Below are 17,714 nucleotides of genomic sequence, written 5' to 3' on the forward strand. Positions count from 1 at the left end.
ATTTTTTTTTTTTTTTTTTTTTTTTTTTTTTTTGTCTTTTGTCTTTTTCCGTGTCCGGCAACAGATCGCAACCCTCAGTGTTGCCCCCGTACCGGACCGGGGACCAGCAACGGGATTGCAACCCTCGGTGTTGCTCCCGCGCCTCGCTCAGCCAGTGAGCGGGAACCGGTCTGTATGTGGGATCCGAACCCTCGGGCGGGAGCGCCCGCCGCGCTTCCCAAGCGGCGCACTTATCCAGTGCGCCACCGGGCCGGCCCCAAGAGGGCCTATATTTTATGATTCTGTTCATATCCAAAGTTCAGTGACAACAAAAATTACTAACCTGTGATGTTAGAAATTAGGATTACCCTTGAGGAGGAGAAGATTGTCATTTGAAGAAGGCATGAGGAGCATTCTGGAATTCTTAATCTTGGCATTGTGTGATTTTCATACTGGTTGTATAGGTGTGCTCATTTTGTGAAAATTTATCTAGCTGTACACTATGATTTGGGCACTTTTCTGATTGACATTAAAAATTGTCAGTCACCTATTAAAGCCATCTATCTACCTCTGTCCTCATGAAGGTAATATATTAGTGGAAGAATCAAAGTATATACAAGGGAATCAATGTGAAATTATAAATTATGATTTTATGAAAGAAATCTTAATAAGATACAGTGATAAAGAATCATGAAGGAAAGAATCTACTTCAATTAGGTGGTCAAAGAAGGGGCTACTCTGAGAAGATATTTTAGCTGAGACCTGGTGGACAAAAAGGAATCTGTGATACAAAGAGCAGAGGCAAACAATCCAGGAATTTCAGTAGTTTTTTGAGTAGAAAAGAGAATTTGGGTGGATTTGGGGTAAAAGAGGGCATTGCAGACATAGGATACAATTTGGGAATTGGTGTTATGAAAACTGGAAAAGGAGGAAATGGGATAAAAAGTAGGATTTTGGTTTGCAGTTGCAAATAAAGGGAAGACCAAAATGGATAGTTTTGCAAGAGGTTTGTCAACATCAGCATGAAAGATTGTTACATCTAGAATAAAGGAAAATCTAGTTTAAAAAGAAGTGCATTCTCCAGTTAATTTTCAAAACTAAGGAAAATATCTTATCAAGAGTTAAGTAATCAATGAGTTTCACCTGGGTTTCACTGTGCTACCTGTACTTGGGGTAAGTAAAAGTATATTTACATTATGAAAGAATTTTCATTCAGGTATTCGTAGATGGATGGCAAATAGGACAACATTATCACTCTGTTCAGCTCTATCAGTCTTACCTTTTGTTTCCTTCCTCCCTTGCCCTTCCCCCTTACCTTCAGATTTTTTTTTTTTTCCTTTTTGTCTTTTTTCGTGTCCGGAAACGGATCGCAACCCTCAGTGTCGCGCCCATACCAGACCGGGACCGGCAACGGGATCGCAACCCTCAGTGTTGCACCCGCACCTCGCTTAGCCAGTGAGCGGGAACCGGTCTGTATGTGGGATCCGAACCCTCGGCGGGAGCGCTGCCGCGCTCCCAAGTGGCGCACTGTAGCAGTGCGCCACCGGGCCGGCCCAACCTTCAGATGTTTTATTGAAAGTTTTAAAGTACTTTCATGCATATTGTTTTCTTTAAGTTAATCCTTTTATAATCCTGACAGAACCTCGTGTTTGTGAAGATGCATCTAGGGAAACTGAGGCTCATAAGCTACATGACTGGTCTAGGGTCATAATCTAGACTCCTGACTCCAAGTGTAATGCTTTTTCCATTATGCCACTGAGGCTTTCATCTCTTCCAAATCTACACATGATGGTGTTATGTTTAAAATATCATCATCCACATTATGAGTAATGAAAGTGCACCCTACTGTTTGCTAGATTTTATGACAGACATCTTCTTAGAAAGGCTTTGTGAATTATACAAGGGGTCTTCAAAAAGTTCATGAAAATATTTGTATTATCTTTGAATTTAATTTTTCCATGAACTTTTTCAGATACCCTCATATATGAATATAGGAAATGTATATATGATATGTGAATATATTTCACTTTTTATGGACTTGAAATCAATTCTAATACTAAGAAATTTTAGAGTTTTTTAACAGCTTTTGAAGTAATTGGAGCCTTCCTGAAGTATGGCATATCCAGACTCTCTATCATAATTATCTCTAATTTCATGTGTCTTCTTAATTACTTAAAATCCAGAAGAGAGACATTACCTTGATGCAGATAATTAAAGGAATTGTAGTGGCCCAAGTGATCTCACTAAAAATAAAGAGATAAACCAAATGTTTGCCTTCCTACTGTTTGCCTTCTTCCTTCTGACCCCCTGTGTCTCTTAAGTACCACTGCCATTGAGTAAACATTGGGAAATTAGAAGTTAAAACTCAGATCACTTATTTTTCATCAGTTGCTGGTAATTCTGGGGGAACTAGGAGTTTAAGAAGATTGATTAAAATGAAGTTGATGAATTTATTGCTTTTGAGAAGTTGAGATGAGACATTTTTATTAAGGGTGTACAACCAGCTCCTAAAATAACTAACAGCATTACATTTGTTTGAACTTTTATAATGACTAGTAAACTGGAACAGAATATCGTAGAACAAAAGAACATAGACTTTCTGGAAATTAAAATAATCCCGGTGGAATTGAATCTTAAGGTAAAGCAGAGTGACTAGATCGGCAACTACTGGTGTCAGCCATCTCTGGAGGTGGTTATGGCTGTTCATATGAGATAGTAAGCATTTACTTAGTATTGCCTCAGGAATTCTTCCTAGAATATCCTGCCCTCTACAGTGTATGGTATAAGAACTATTGTTTTGGGGGGGCAGGCAATATAGTAATGCATTAGACTCCTTTGTTACAGTATTTAACCCCTAATTTTTCCTCTCCTCTTTTTTATTTGTTATAGAGTGATTCTCATCAGTTCCGTGTCATGGCAGCTGTCCTTCGTCATTGTTTACTAATCGTAGGTCCAACTGAAGACAAAACAGAAGAGCTGCACAGGTGGGTAGCCTCTGTATTGATATCTCAGTGAAAGTCATCATCAGTTCTTATTTTTATGCATCTAATTTTAGTTGTTTATTAGCACAAGAAAGTGAAAATATTATAGTAAATCAGGTAACCATTAGGTCAGAAATCATTACCGTGGAAATCCTTACCATACCATGCTGAGAAATTTTCATTTTGTCCTTTTCAACTTTGTTATATTGAGCCCCAACAGGTGAAGAGAATTTGGTATTTGTTGCATTCAACAATAAAACTCAGAACAACAATAATAGCAATAATAATAGCACACAGTTATTGAACACTTATTGTGTGGCATTGTGCTAAATGCTTTTTAATGATTAACTTCTTTTAATAATCATACCAACATTATGAGGTAGGTATTACTATTTTTCCCTTTCAGTAGATGAGGAAACTGAGGTGTAGAAAGACCAAATGATTTCTCTGAGATCACATAGCCCTACTAAGTGGAGGAACTGGGATTTGAACCCTGCCGTTAGTTGCTACACTTAACTAATATTCTTACCAATTTCATTGTAAGAGTATTTGCCAAAGAGTAGATCTTAACCAATGATAATTTTTTTAAAAACTTATAAGAATTGGGTCACACTGTCTAGTATTAAAATATGTAAAAAATGAAATATATAAAACATTTTTAAAATAGTTCAAATTTTGTGACTTGGCTGTTAGAACTACTAGTGGACTGCTGCTAAAATTTGTCATTCTCTGAGAACAACTGAATAAAAATTAATGCATTTTTCCAGTTCTCTTACTTTATGTACTAGATCAGATTTATAGTAACAAGATTTCTGACTTCATCATACTACTAGTGGTGCTTTATTCTGTAAGACTACAAATGGCATTTCCAACATTTCAAATAAATTTAGACCTACAAACAACTTCATCTTTAATTCTGCTTTACAAAGAATTTAACATGGTTCTTCTTAACAGTAGCAATTACCTTTTAAGCACTTAAAATATTCTATTTTCCAAAATATGATTTAAAGAAAACTATAGAAACACAACCAAAGTTAAAATGAAACATACCCTTAATTGTTATTTTTCAACCAAATCCATATTAGTTTAGTTATGATCAGCAATTTATTATTTGATATTGTAGTGAGTTTGTTGATAGGTTACCTTTATGTACTCTGCCCTGTGAGCCTCAAAAGATTGTTTTCTTCATGATTAAAAAGTATAATTATTTTCTGAAGCTGAAGATCAACATTATTTTAATTTTCTTGAGACTGTGCCTTTAAAAAATAATCAGATTAACTGTAATAAATAATATCCCAAAAAGATTTTATTAAGCATTTTGACCCACTGTAATTTTTTTCTCATAATCAAGAGACCCTAGAAATCTGGACACTAAAAGAGAATGGGCTCATAAGCACAGGAGTAAGTTGATTTTTTTGGAAGTCAGATATCATGTTAAGTACTAGTCATGCAAAGATGTGAGGAGAAAGCATTTTGACAGGAATCATTATATTACAGTAGTCATAAATACATTGCCAAGGATTTCTCTCAAGAATGAATTTAATGTCTTAACACAGCACCCAGTATTTGTCAAAAGAGAGCAAAACCATATAGAGGTTTTTTTAATCAAATTTTTAAAAAAGTAATCAGATTTATTTTCTTCAGTGATATTTGCTTTTTTCTTTAAATTTGCTCTTAAAAACATCGTTGTGTTAAAAATCTGTTAGCTTCACTGTAAATAAGAAAGTATCCCTAGGGCCACAGACAGGGTTTATGAGTATTTCTCAAAGGCTTTCCTGGGAGATTGAGGTTGCTGCTGACTTAACAGTTCATCTGGAATGGCCCTGTATGTCCCTTTAATCAGAATTAAAGTGATTAGTATCATTTTGAGCAGTAATGACTCCAGGCTAATCCATTTAAATACAGAGAAAACGGCACCAACCTCAAGGGCTATTTTAGGAACCTTACTAGAATTGTAATATCTGTTAAATTCTGCTCCTCTCCAGTGACCCTGAAAACAATATTTGTGGGTATTTAAGGTATAAATTTTTAAAAAGAGATGTTTCAAAGCAACATTTCTTATTCCATTTTTTAAAGTTATTTTCTGAATTTGTTTTTTACTTTCTTTTTGGACACTTCGATTTGTCTTAAGAAAAAATGTAGTAAGATAGATAATCCTGGATAGTATAGTCTATGGTTATACATTATCATCAACTCCAGAGGGTCGTAATGATGATTAAATAAGAAGTTCATGAAGTGCCACACCCCTGGCACTGAGTAAGTTCAGGTAATGGGAGTTGCTGCTGCTGCCATGCTACTTGTATCACTATTATTATAATAAGCTTATTGACTTTTAGGTCTAATATTTAGTTCTAAATCTTTTTTTAAAAGTTGTTTTTGATTTTGATATTTTGCTTAAGAACTTATCTCTATGTTTATCATGTGGTCATGTAAAGAAATGTGTTTTCTGGGCTGGCTCGTTAGCTCAGTTGGTTAGAGCACAACCTTGTAATACGAAGGTCATGGGATCAGATCCCCGAACCGGCCAGCCACCAAAAAAAAAAAAGAAATCTGTTTTCTGTTAATATAAGTTTTTCTGAAGCCAGATATGTTCTATGATACAGGCATATCAGGAACCTATAAAGGTGCTTTAGGAGAAGAGTAAGTAAAAAAAAATATATAGCCTGGCAGCTTTTTCTAATATGTTGTCTCTGTAAGACAGTGCCATTTTTTTTCAGACAAATTAAGAAGACATGGAAATAGAGATACAGTGAGTTAGCTCTACAAGGACAGCAGACCTTGACCTTCATTTCCTCTAATCAGAATTTTAGATGGTTTTTAAAATCTATTTGTTCTATTTTATTTCCTTTTTTCTATACTTATAGTAGCAAGTCGGTTGTTGTTATGATCCACCCTCTTTGCTATTTCTGTTCATTTCTACTGTCTGCCTGGAAGTATTTTTAGCACTCCTTTCCATAATCAATAAGCTTATGCTTAAACACTTAGCCCAAAGAAGTTGCATATGGATATGGTTTTATTTTATTTTGGAGAGAAGGGGAGAGAGAGATAGGGATGGCCTATACACCAGTGAGGAGGGGAGAGGGGAGGACCAGATCTGACTTAGTTTGTCAGGCTCTCAGTGTAGTCTTCTACTCATTCTATGAGTACATAGGCATCTACAAAGCTTTTTGTGGTTGTTTCTTTGTTTAGACTGATTCAGTTTGTCTCGCATATTGAAGGGGACAATTTAATACCTAATGCTACCTTATTACAGTGCTAAACATAATGTCTTATATATGGCAGACATTGTTGTTTTCTTCCAACTTCTTAAATTGTGGTACAATACACTTAACATAAAATTTACAATCTTAATTTTTAAGTATACTTAAGTGGTATTAAATATATATAATGTTGTGTTACCATCACCACCATCCATCTCCATAACTCTTTTTGTTTTGTAAAACTGAAACTCCACATGAATTAAACACTAATCCCCATTTCCCTCTCTCCCCAGACCCTGGTAAACGTCATTCTACTTTCTGTCTCTGTAGATTTGACTATTCAAGCTACCTCATATGAATGAAATCATATAGGATTTGTCTTTCTGGCTGACTTTTTTCACATAGAATAATGTCCTCAAGTTTCATCCATGTTGTAGCACATGTCTACATTTCCTTCCTTTCTCCTATTCTTTCTCTTTAAGGTTAGATAATATTCCATTACCACGTTTTCTTTCCATATTTTAGCTATTGTGAATAATGCTATATGAACATGGGAGTACAAGTATCTCTTTGAGACCCTGCTTTCAATTCTTTTGGGCATATATCCGGAAGTAGAATTGCTGGATCATATGGTAATTCTCTTTTTACGTTTTTGAGGAACCACCATAGTGTTTTCCACAGCTGCTGTACCATTTTACATTCCCACCAACAAAGAATGCAAGGGTTTTGGTTTCTCTACATCTTTGCCAACATTTGTTATTTTTTGCTTTTGCTTTTGTTGTTTTAAAGTAGCAATCCTAATGGATGTGAGGTGGTATCTCATTATAGTTTTGATTTGTATTTTTCTAATGATTTGTGATTTGAGCATCTTTTCATGTGCTAGTTGGCCATTTGTATCCCTTCTTTGGAGAAAGTCTTATTCAAGTCCTTTGCCCATTTTTGACTCAGGTTGTTTGTTGTGTTGCATTTTAGGAGTTCTGCATATATTCTGGATATTAATTCTTATCTGCTATATGAGGAGTCTTCAAAAAGTTCACAGAAGGATTTGTATTATCTTTTAATTCGATTTTTCCACTAACTTTTTGAAGTATCCTCTTATGACTTAGCAAACATTTTCTTCCATTCTGTGGGTTGCCTTTTTACTCCACTAAAATATCTTTAGATGCACAAAATTTTTACATTTCTATACAGTCCAGTTTGTCTGTTTTTTCTTACGTTGCCTGAGTTTTTGGTGTTATATCCGAGAAATCATTGCCAAATCCAGTGTTGTGTTTCCTTATGTTTTCTTCTAAGAGTTTTATAGTTTTAGGCCTTACATTTAGGTCTTTGATCCATTTCGAGTTAATTTTTGTATATGATGTTAGGTAAGGGTCCACCTTCATTCTTTTGCATGTAAATATCCAGTTTCCGCAGCACCATTTGTTGAAAAGACTTGCTTTCCCCATTGAATGATCTTGGCACCCTAGTCAAAAATTATTTGACCATATATGTGAGGGTTTATTTCTGGGCTCTCTATTCTGTTCCATTGGTCTATATGTCTTTAGGCCAGTACTACCCTGTTCTGGTTACTGTAGCTTTGTAGTAAGTTTTGAAATTAGGAAATATGAGTCCTCCAGCTTTGTTCTTCTTTTTCAAGATTGTTTTGGCTACTCGGAGTCCCTTAAGATTCCATATGAATTTTAGGATGAGTTTTTCTATTTCTACAAAAAATGTCATTGGAATTTTGGTAGGGATTGCTTTGAAATCTGTAGAATTCTTTGGGAAGTATTGACACTCAACAACATTAAATTAAGTCTTCTAACCACATATAGCAGACTTTTAATAAACTATTGAAAATTGGATGATTTAATTTCTGTTTATATTTATTAATTGAGCACTTCATGTGTTAGGCCCTATGTTGAACTTTAGAGCAGCAAAGATGAATAGAGTACAGTCTCTATTTTCTAGGACTTACCTATTACTGGGTAAGATAGACTTGGAAGTAAATAAATAGTTGTTTTAATGAGTGCTGAGTTAGAAATGAACAAGCTTATAATCATATAGATGCACAGAAAAAAATAGAGTTTACTTTGGAGAGATAGGGGAGAGGGGGTTTATTTTGTTTCATTGTCATCATTAAAGCTCTTTGCTCTTTAAACTGATTGTCTGTAAATAACAGTTATCTAGGTGAACAGATAGTTTCTGAGCATAGTGGTAGGTGCTCTAAGGATTTCACAGTGCATACCCTGGAGGAACATAGAAACTAAACAGGGAGACAAAACAGAAGTACTATTAAAAGTTAAATAATAATTCAAGACAACAATAGGAGGATATCACAAGATAGGTTTTGAGTAGCTTCTCAGTGAATTAATTATTCAAATAATAATTGGCATCAGAGTTCAAAGGACAAGCTCACTGTGGTCTAGTGTGATGAGGAAAGTCTTCCTTACTCATACTGTAACTGTTCTAGACCTTTAGTCTAAAACATTGGCTCATCATTTCAGCCTCTCTTGCCTCTCTCATTGCCATGTACTGCCAGTCTGAAAGCACCCAACCCCAGGTCTGTCAGACCACCTTCTTTCTCCACTAACATTCTCAAGCTGCTGAGCCCTCTGGGAAGGTTTGCTTATTAACTCGACAGATGGGTCCATCTTCTCCACTGCACGCAAATTTGTTTTTTCGAAAATCAAATGCCTGTTTAAATATCCTTTCAGGGCTCCTCTCTGTTTTAAGATTAGAGAAAACTTTTTTTTTTTTGTCACTATGCATTTATTTATGATCTGCAGCCTCATCTGGGAAATCTATGTTTCCCCTGGTCAGTTTCCTCTTTCATTCTCTATATATGATTCTACCAAACCTTTGCAACTCTTCTCAGGCCTTCCCCCACCCCACCACACTTTCCTCAGAGGACAACGTGTTTTTACTTAGCGTGTATAGATATTTGGGGTGGCTGGCAACATCCCTTGACACCCCCTTGGTGAGATTATGGGAGTGAGAAGCCTTCAAACTACTTCTTGGCATGGCCATTGAAGCCTGGCATTTGGATTAAGTCTCAACCTTCTCCATAAAACTTTAGGGACAATATTATGCTAAATTGCCAGTCAGTCACTGCCTAATAAGTTGAGCAGTATATTCTCATTATGGCATTATGCCAGTAACAAGATTTCTTCTGAATGAGGAAAACCATTCTGATTGTGTTATACTGGATGAGTCCATGGAATTGGATCTAAGGCCTAGGTCTCACCCTTGGGAATCCTTTGCCTCTGACAACATCCCTCTCTCTATTATCAAGCAAAACATTTGCATGGCACTGATCCGCTCTCTCTCCCTGCCTACAGGAGCCTACCATTTCACAATCTGGATAACTGTATTCAAACTGCTCTGCTGGGCCGGCCCGGTGGCGCACTGGATAAGTGCGCCGCTTGGGAAGCGCGGCGGCGCTCCCGCCCGAGGGTTCGGATCCCACATACAGACCGGTTCCCGCTCACTGGCTGAGCGAGGCGCAGGGGCAACACCGAGGGTTGCGATCCCGTTGCCGGTCCCCGGTCCGGTACGGGGGCAACACTGAGGGTTGCGATCCGTTGCCGGACACGGAAAAAGACAAAAGACAAAAAAAAAAAAAAAAAAAACTGCTCTGCTCTTCTTTCTCTTCCTTAGACAGCCTGCTTATTAGGGCCTTTGCACTTGGTCTGTCTGCTGCCTGGAATGCTTTCACCCAGATCTTTAAGAGGGTGGGTTCTTCTTGTCATTCAGAACTCAGCTCAAATGTCACCTCAGGCCTTTCCTGACCACCCAGTTTAGGCTAACACACACACACACACACACACACACACACACACATATCCTGTCACTATCTTGTCACCTGCTTTATTTTTTTCAAGGTACTTATCAGTAAATAATCTTTGAAATATCTCTGAAATAATCTTTTTCTTTTATTTTTCTACTTGTTCATTATTTTTCTCCCTCACTAAATTGTAAACTTAAAAAGAATTAAAAATCTGGTTGGATTGTCCCTGTTTTTCCTCATGATATGGTATTTCAGTTTCTTTGCAGGAATTATTTAAAGCAATTTGTCCATTTTACAAAAATTAGTTTAGTTGAAACTGGATAAAATGATATATAAATCCACTTAACCAGGCATATGTAAATTGTAATATGACCAATGAAGAAAGCAAATGAGTGACCAAGGAAAAAGGACATCACTGCTACCCCTTCCATGACAGGGAATTTTACCTCTTCCCTCAAGATACTTTGCGTGTATTTGTGACATGGAATTTAATTTCTGTTTATATTTATTAATTGAGCACTTTATGTGTTAGGCTCTATATTGAACTTTAGAGCAGCAAAGATGAATAGAGTACAGTCTCTGTTTTCTAGGACTTACCTATTACTGGGTAAGATAGACTCGGAAGTAAATAGTTCAGGTGTGGGTTAATTTATTAATTTATTGCCACTGTCAGTTCATTTATTAAATGTTAGTAAAGCATAATTTCTTTTCAACTTTTTAGGTAAAAATAAATAAAAATAGAACTTTTCTTATCTTCCCACACCACAAGGCATCATCTTATGTACCTCCAGGGTTGCATGTAGCCCCTTTTGCATACTACTGGTTTGTACTTACTGTTTCCTAGACCTTTCTGGTCTTACTACCTACTAAGCCTCCTCCTTTAGAAGCCTTATCCTTAGCTTTAGGGACCTGTTTTCATTTCCTCACAGGTACATAATCTCTCATTTCTTTGTATTTTTGCTGTTCCATCCTAATGGAATATGTCTACTGTTCAAAAGTTCTTTAATAGTTGCCATTTACGGGCCGGCCCGGTGGTAGCAGTGCACCGCTTGGGAGCACGGTGGCGCTCCCGCCGAGGGTTCGGATCCCACATACAGACCGGCCGCTCACTGGCTGAGCGAGGAGCGCGGGCAACACCGAGGGTTGCGATCCCGTTGCCGGTCCTGGTCCGGTACGGGCGCGACACTGAGGGTTGCGATCCATTGCTGGTCACGAAAAAAGACAAAAAGACAAAAAAAAAAAAAAAATAGTTGCCATTTACTATGTGCCAGGCAGAGTACTTTGCATGCCTTTTTTAATTTAATACATCAATCTGGTGGATAAGTTTATTTCCCTTTGTTTTAGAAATAGGACATCAAGGCCTGGAAGAGGTCATGTAATTTGTCTAAGGTACACTTTTAGTAATAAGCAACGTAGAATTCAAACCCAGTGCTCTACAAATTATGTTATGCTGCCCTCCCTCAGGAAAAGGAGTATATTCTGTTTATTTTTGTATACTTGGTACCTATGAAGTGAGGTTAGAGCTACTCTTCAAAAAATGAAAACATTCTAGGCAGGAGAAAACATGGAAAAATACAGAAATGAGAATGTGACTATGGCACATTTAGAGAACAATGACCAGGTACTTCACTCAGAACAGCATTCAGGGGTCTTTCTATCCATAACTTATACAAGGTTTTCTTGACAACTTCTCTACCTACTGCTGCTCTAGTCTTCTCTTGCCCTTTGCAGCAAAACTCCTCTAAGTGTTGACTGTCAGATTCTTCTATTATTCTCTTGAATCCAGTCCACTGAGGCTTTTGCCCCACTACTGCACCTGAATGGCTGTTGTTAAGGTGACTAGTGACTTCTTTGTTGCTAAATCCAGTGGACATTTCTCAGTTTTTTTTTTGTTTTTTTTTTTTTAAAGATGACTGGCAAGGGGATCTCAACCCTTGACTTGGTGTTGTCAGCACCACGCTCAGCCAGTGAGCCAACCAGCCATCCCTATATGGGATCTGAACCCGTGGCCTTGGCGCCATCAGCACCACACTCTCCCAAGTGAGCCACGGGCCGGCCCTTCTCAGTTGTCATCTTACTTGATCTGTCAGCATCATTTGACACAGGTGACTCCATTCTCAGGATACCACACTATCTTGGTTTTCCCCTTACCACACTAGTTCTTCCTCTACTCAGCCTCTGGATGATAGGGTATTCCAGGCTCAGCCTTCATAGTCTTTCAATCCACACTCCTTTACTGATTGTATTCAGTCTTTTCTCTTTAAATACTTCTCAGTTTATATCTCTAATCCAGATCTCCCTCCCTGGGCTTCAGACTCATATAGCTAATTTCCTATTAACATCTCCACTTGTCTATTAGTAGACATCCCAAACTTAATATATCCAAAATTAAACTCTTAATCTCCCCTAAAAAGCTTTCTCCTGCAGTGTTTCTCATTTTATTTTATGGCAACTTCAGCTTTCCTCTTGCTAAAGCTAGAACTTGGGATTCTCTCACACTCCATACTAGCCTGTCAGGAAATCCTTCAAAATGTGTTCATATCTAACCACGTCACTGATACCACCCTGTACACTCACCTGAATTATCACAGCAGTATCCTAACTGTTGTTCTTCACCTTTGCTATCCTACCAGCTGTTTTAACATAAATTAGAGAATATCACTGTGCAAAATCCTGCAGTGGTTCTCCATTTCACTCAGAAGAAAAACTGAAATTATAATAGCCTACAAGACCAATCTGGCCCTCCTATTACCTATCTGATCTCATGTCCTGCTCCTCTCCGTGTGTATGGTGGCTGAGCCACAACAGCTTTTTTGTTTTCTTCAAACATGCCCCTACTCCTGCCCTAGAGCCTTTGTTTTTGCTCTTACTTCTTGCCAAAATGCTTTTTTCACAGATAGTCACATCATTCACTCTCTGATCCCTTTAAGTCATTGCTTAAAGGACTCCTCTCAATGAAGCCTGCCCATTTAACCATCCTATTTAAAATTATAACCCGTACATCCTATCTTACTCTCTTGGATTTTTTACCCCAGAGCACTTACCACCTTTAGCATACGATTAAATTTTTTTTTTTTTTTTGGGGGGGTGTCTCTCCAGTACAGGGATTTGAACTCTTGACCTTGGTGTTATAACACAATTAACTTATTTTTTGTTTTTTACTCTTTACTGGCTGTCCCTATAAGGGCAGGAATTTTTCTCTCTCTTTTTTTTTTTTTTCACAATACTGCCTGAAACAGTTGCCTGGCACAACAAATTAAATGTGTACTGGATTGAATTAGATTAAATTAAATTTAGGTATTTATTTACAACTGAAAATCTTTTGGGAATTTTTTTTTTTTTGCCTGAATCATTTCAGGTAGTTTTACATTTAGTACTGCTCTCTTTTCAATACCATAGTGATATAAATCTGCTAATATTCTAGCACTATAACCTAACTTTGAACTATCAGCTATCATCTTTTTATTTTAAAATCACTTTACGGAGGTATGATTGATAGACAAAAAGCTGTACGTATTTAATGTATTCAACTTGATGAGTTTGGAATTAAGTATACACCTGTGAGACATCACCACAATCAAGGCCACTAACTTTTCTTTTGCCTCCAAAAGTTTCCTTCCTTCCTTCCTTCCTTGGCAGAAAAGACCCTGAATAGCCAAAGCAGTTTTGAGCAAGAACAAAGCAAGGGGTACCATATTTCCTGATTTCATAATACAATACAAAGCTACACAATGGAATACTACTCAGCCTTAAAAAAGAACAAAATTCTGCCATTCACAGCAGCATGGATGAACTTGGAAAAAATTATGTTACGTGAAATAAGCCAAGCATAGAAAGAGAAATACCTCATGTTCTCACTCATATGTGGGAGCTAATACAAATGAACAATAACAAAAACCAAACAGATTAATAATAATAAGTTGAACTGTTAAAAGGAGAGAGAAGAACTGTGGTTACTAGAGGCAGGAAAAGGGTAGTGGAGGACAGTGAGAGGCTGATTAACAGACACAAAATTACAGGTAGATAGAAAATTAGGTCCTGTTGGAATAGTCAACCCAGGAATCTATAACTAACAATGATTTACTGCATGTTATCAAACAAATAGAAGAGAGGAGATCAAACGTGCACATCACTGAGTAGTGATTAAGTTATGAAATGATGAATATGCTAATTACCCTGATCAGCTCATCACACATTGTATACATGTATTGAAATATGACAAATATGTACAAGTAAATGTTAAAATATTTTTAATTAAAAAAACTGTATTCCATAAATATGTGCAATCAATAAGTTTCAATAAAAAATACTTTAAAATATATATATATATATATATATATATATATTACAAAGGTACAGTAATCAAAACAGTATCATACTGGCATAAAAACAGATACATAACAGAGAGCCCAGAAATTAGCCCCCACACATATACAGTCCACTGATCTTTGCCAGGAATACACAATGGGGAGAGAGTAGTCTCTTTAATGAGTGGTGTTGGGAAAACTAGATTTCCACATGTAGAAGAATGAAATTGGACCCTATCTCACAACATGCACAAAAATCAACTCAAAATGGATTAAAGATTTAAATGTAAGATTTGAAACAAAATTCTCAGGAGGAAACTTAGGGAAAAAGCTTGTAGATATTGGTCTTGGCAATGATTTCTTGGGTATGACACCAAAAGCACAGGCAACAAAAGCAAAAATAGGCAAGTGGGATTATATCAAACTAAAAAGCTTCCCCTTAGCATAGGATACAAAAAAATGAGAAGGCAGCCTATGGAAAGAGAGACAATATTTGCAAATCCTTTATCTAGTAAGGAGTTAATATCCAAGGTATATAAGGAAATCCTAACTCAATAGCAAAAAAACAACCTAATTTAAAAATGGGCAAAGGACCTGAAAAAACATTTCGCCAGAGAAGACATACAAATGGGCAATAGATATGTGAAAAAGTGCTCAACATCACTCATCATCAAGGAAGTGCAAATCAAACCACAATAAGATATCTCCTCCCACCTGTTGTAATGGCTTTTCTAAAAAGCGTTGCTGGGGCTGTGGAGAAAAGGAAACCTTTGTATACCATTGGTGGGAATGTAAATTAGTACAGCCATTAGGGACAACAGTATGAAGGTTTCTCAAAAGATTAAAAATGAAATTACCACTTGATCTAGCAAACCCACTTTTCAGCATATATCCAAAGGAAATAAAATCACTATCCAGAAGAGAGATCTGCACTCCCATGTTCATTATAGTATTATTCTATCGACAGAATAAAGAAAATGTATATATAAACACAATGGAATATTATTCACCCTTAAAAAGGAAGGAAATTCTGCCATTTGCTACAACATGGGTGGATTGTGGAGGACATTATAAGTGAAATAAACCAGACACAAAAAGACAAATACTGCATAATCTCACTTTTGTGAGGAATCTAAGATAGTGAAACTCACAGAACCAGATAGTAAAATAGTGGTTACCAGGGATAGGGTGGAGAGAGAAACAGGAGGTGTTCGTCAAAGTATATATACAAAGTTCCAGTTATGCAAGATGAATAAGTTCTGGAGATCTACTGTATAGCATAGAGCCTATAGTTAGCAATATCTTATTGTATACTTAAAATTTGCTAAGGGGTAGATCTTATGTTAAGTTCTCTTACCACAAAAGAAAAAATATATATTTAGAAAAATTTTTTTAAGTAAATAGAGCAGAAGGGAAATTTTTTAGAGATTTTAAGGTTCATTTAAATAGACTCCCCAGGCTTTAGAAAAAGATATGTGAGCCCTAAATATAAAGAAGATACATTTGACCAGGAACATTTGTTAATAGCTGTAGTCCTACATGTGCCATTATCATGATGCCCTTCAATGTTATTTGGTGTTAAATTAGGTTTAATCCAGCGATTGATAGAGGACTACATTTTAGATTACCTTCCCTTTCTCACAAATAACAAAGCTTTAATCAGGGCATTAAGGAGCTCTAAATAGACCTTGCTTTTGAATCTGCATATCAGGAGGGGGCTGGGAGCATGAGCAGGAGGATGTCATCTCCCAGTGATTAATGATCTCTAGGAGGCTGAAAAGGGGAGAGTAATATACACAGTATTTCTACCCCCTGGAGTAGGAATGCAAACACCATTGTGCAGATCTGTGCATAGTCACTGACTTCCTGGTAGCTGGAGAATTTCATACACTCTTCTACCACAAATAAAACTGTCAGAGAAGTGACAGAGCTCAAAAAGCTGACCTTCCTTACTTAAAAAGAATAGCTCAAACACAGTGAGCCAGAAAATTAATTTTGTAGTTGTTTGGGAACCCAGTTGTTTAATAAGAAATGAGAAAATGGGAACTTTTTTTGAAAAGCCTAAAATCTCCAAATATTTGTTGAATCAAACTCTACATAGGTTTCTTAAATTTACTGAATTCCTAGAAACTGCTTACTTTAAATGAATTTGAATGGGAAACATTCCTTTGTAATGAAATGACCCATCTTAAACTTTTCAGTCTGGTCTCTATGTTAGATTCAGAAAATCATACTGTCGATGGACTCTAGAGCTTATTGCTTTATGTTTAGGAAAAAATTCCTAACATTTCAGAAGGGCTTATACAGTTTTAGAAATTAATTCTAAGGTAGGTTTATTTTCTCTTTTATTCCCAATGAATATATGGTATTGAATAACAATTTGCAAATGCTTAAGTCAAAAGCTAAACATTTTAAACTATAGGTAAAGAACTACAGATGTTTGCAAGATTTTTTAAAAAGAAAGTTTGTGGGAAAAGCATTGTATTTCACCCACCTTTGATTATTTACAAATAACCAAAATTAGGGACTTTGTGTAAGAGTAGTAGTAGCAGCAGCTGTAGTAATTGGTTTTAATGAGGACAACCAAATTACCTGTATTTTACCAGGAACCATTTATTCATAGGTCATGTTAAATTATTTTTGCGCTTGGTTCATGTATTTTTTGATGCCCTATACATTACTACTCATTGCTCTGCATTGTCTAATTTTTCAACTGATTTCTTATCCATTTCTATTTTTCCATAATATTGGAAGAAAGAAAGGAAATATATATTCTTGGGGAAATGGAGTCACACTTAGGGTAAAGGAGTGAAAAATCTTTGTATTTTTATTTTCCTGTTTGGTTTGATTTATTTTTCAGGGTGTCACTATAATCTAAATTAAAAGGAACTACTGTGGTCTAAATTAAGACAGCATCACATGGATTAATCCCTGAATTTTGTTTCCAAGTTGTTAGACTTTTAAATTGCATTTGCAAGAGTTTATTTTTAGTCAGGATGTGGTTATTTTTAGACCTGCTTCTCTCTCACTAGAAAATGTAATGCCTGCCTTTCCATTGTTGTTTATCAGGAAGTTCTGAGGCACAGTGTACTGTATAAGATTCAGTTAGCAGAGAATGCCACCTCTCCCTTTAGATGAAAGAATATGAATTAACGCAGGAAGGAAAATATGTTCATTGAGAACATGTCTAATTTTGAAATTGTTAGGGTCATTTTAGTCTCCTGTATGCTGAGCAACGGAACAAGGTTTTTAGGGAATGGCAAAAATACAAGGTTTGGGTTCCCCCTGCTGGTGCGCATCCCAGGCTCACATACTCATTAATACATAACAGAAAGGCCTAGGGGACAGAGATTAGAAATAGCTATGCTGACTTCATTTGAAGAGACCTGATGATGGGAGAGGAAGCAAAAGCACTATTTCCCTTTCCCTGCAAATGTCTTACAAAAAACGGAATGATTTAAAAATTTTATTTTCTATATGT

At 36.5% G+C, this 17,714-nt stretch overlaps 1 protein-coding gene across 5 annotated transcripts in view; it reads left to right on the forward strand.

Moving 5' to 3' along the window:
- Window positions 1–17,714, forward strand: part of RIC8B (RIC8 guanine nucleotide exchange factor B) — a 99,603-nt gene that overhangs the window by 37,430 nt on the left and 44,459 nt on the right. For all 5 annotated transcript variants that reach the window (XR_550756.1, XR_550757.1, XM_008576413.1 and 2 more), the window contains exon 4: window positions 2,869–2,963. Coding sequence is in view for 3 of the 5 variants with exons in the window: in XM_008576413.1 (XP_008574635.1) it covers window positions 2,869–2,963 (95 nt within the window). In the remaining 2 variants the exon portion in view is untranslated. The remainder of the gene's footprint in view (window positions 1–2,868; window positions 2,964–17,714) is intronic.

Source organism: Galeopterus variegatus, unplaced genomic scaffold (genome assembly GCF_000696425.1).
Source record: "Galeopterus variegatus unplaced genomic scaffold, G_variegatus-3.0.2 Scaffold1346, whole genome shotgun sequence".
NCBI classification, from domain to species: Eukaryota; Metazoa; Chordata; class Mammalia; order Dermoptera; family Cynocephalidae; genus Galeopterus; species Galeopterus variegatus.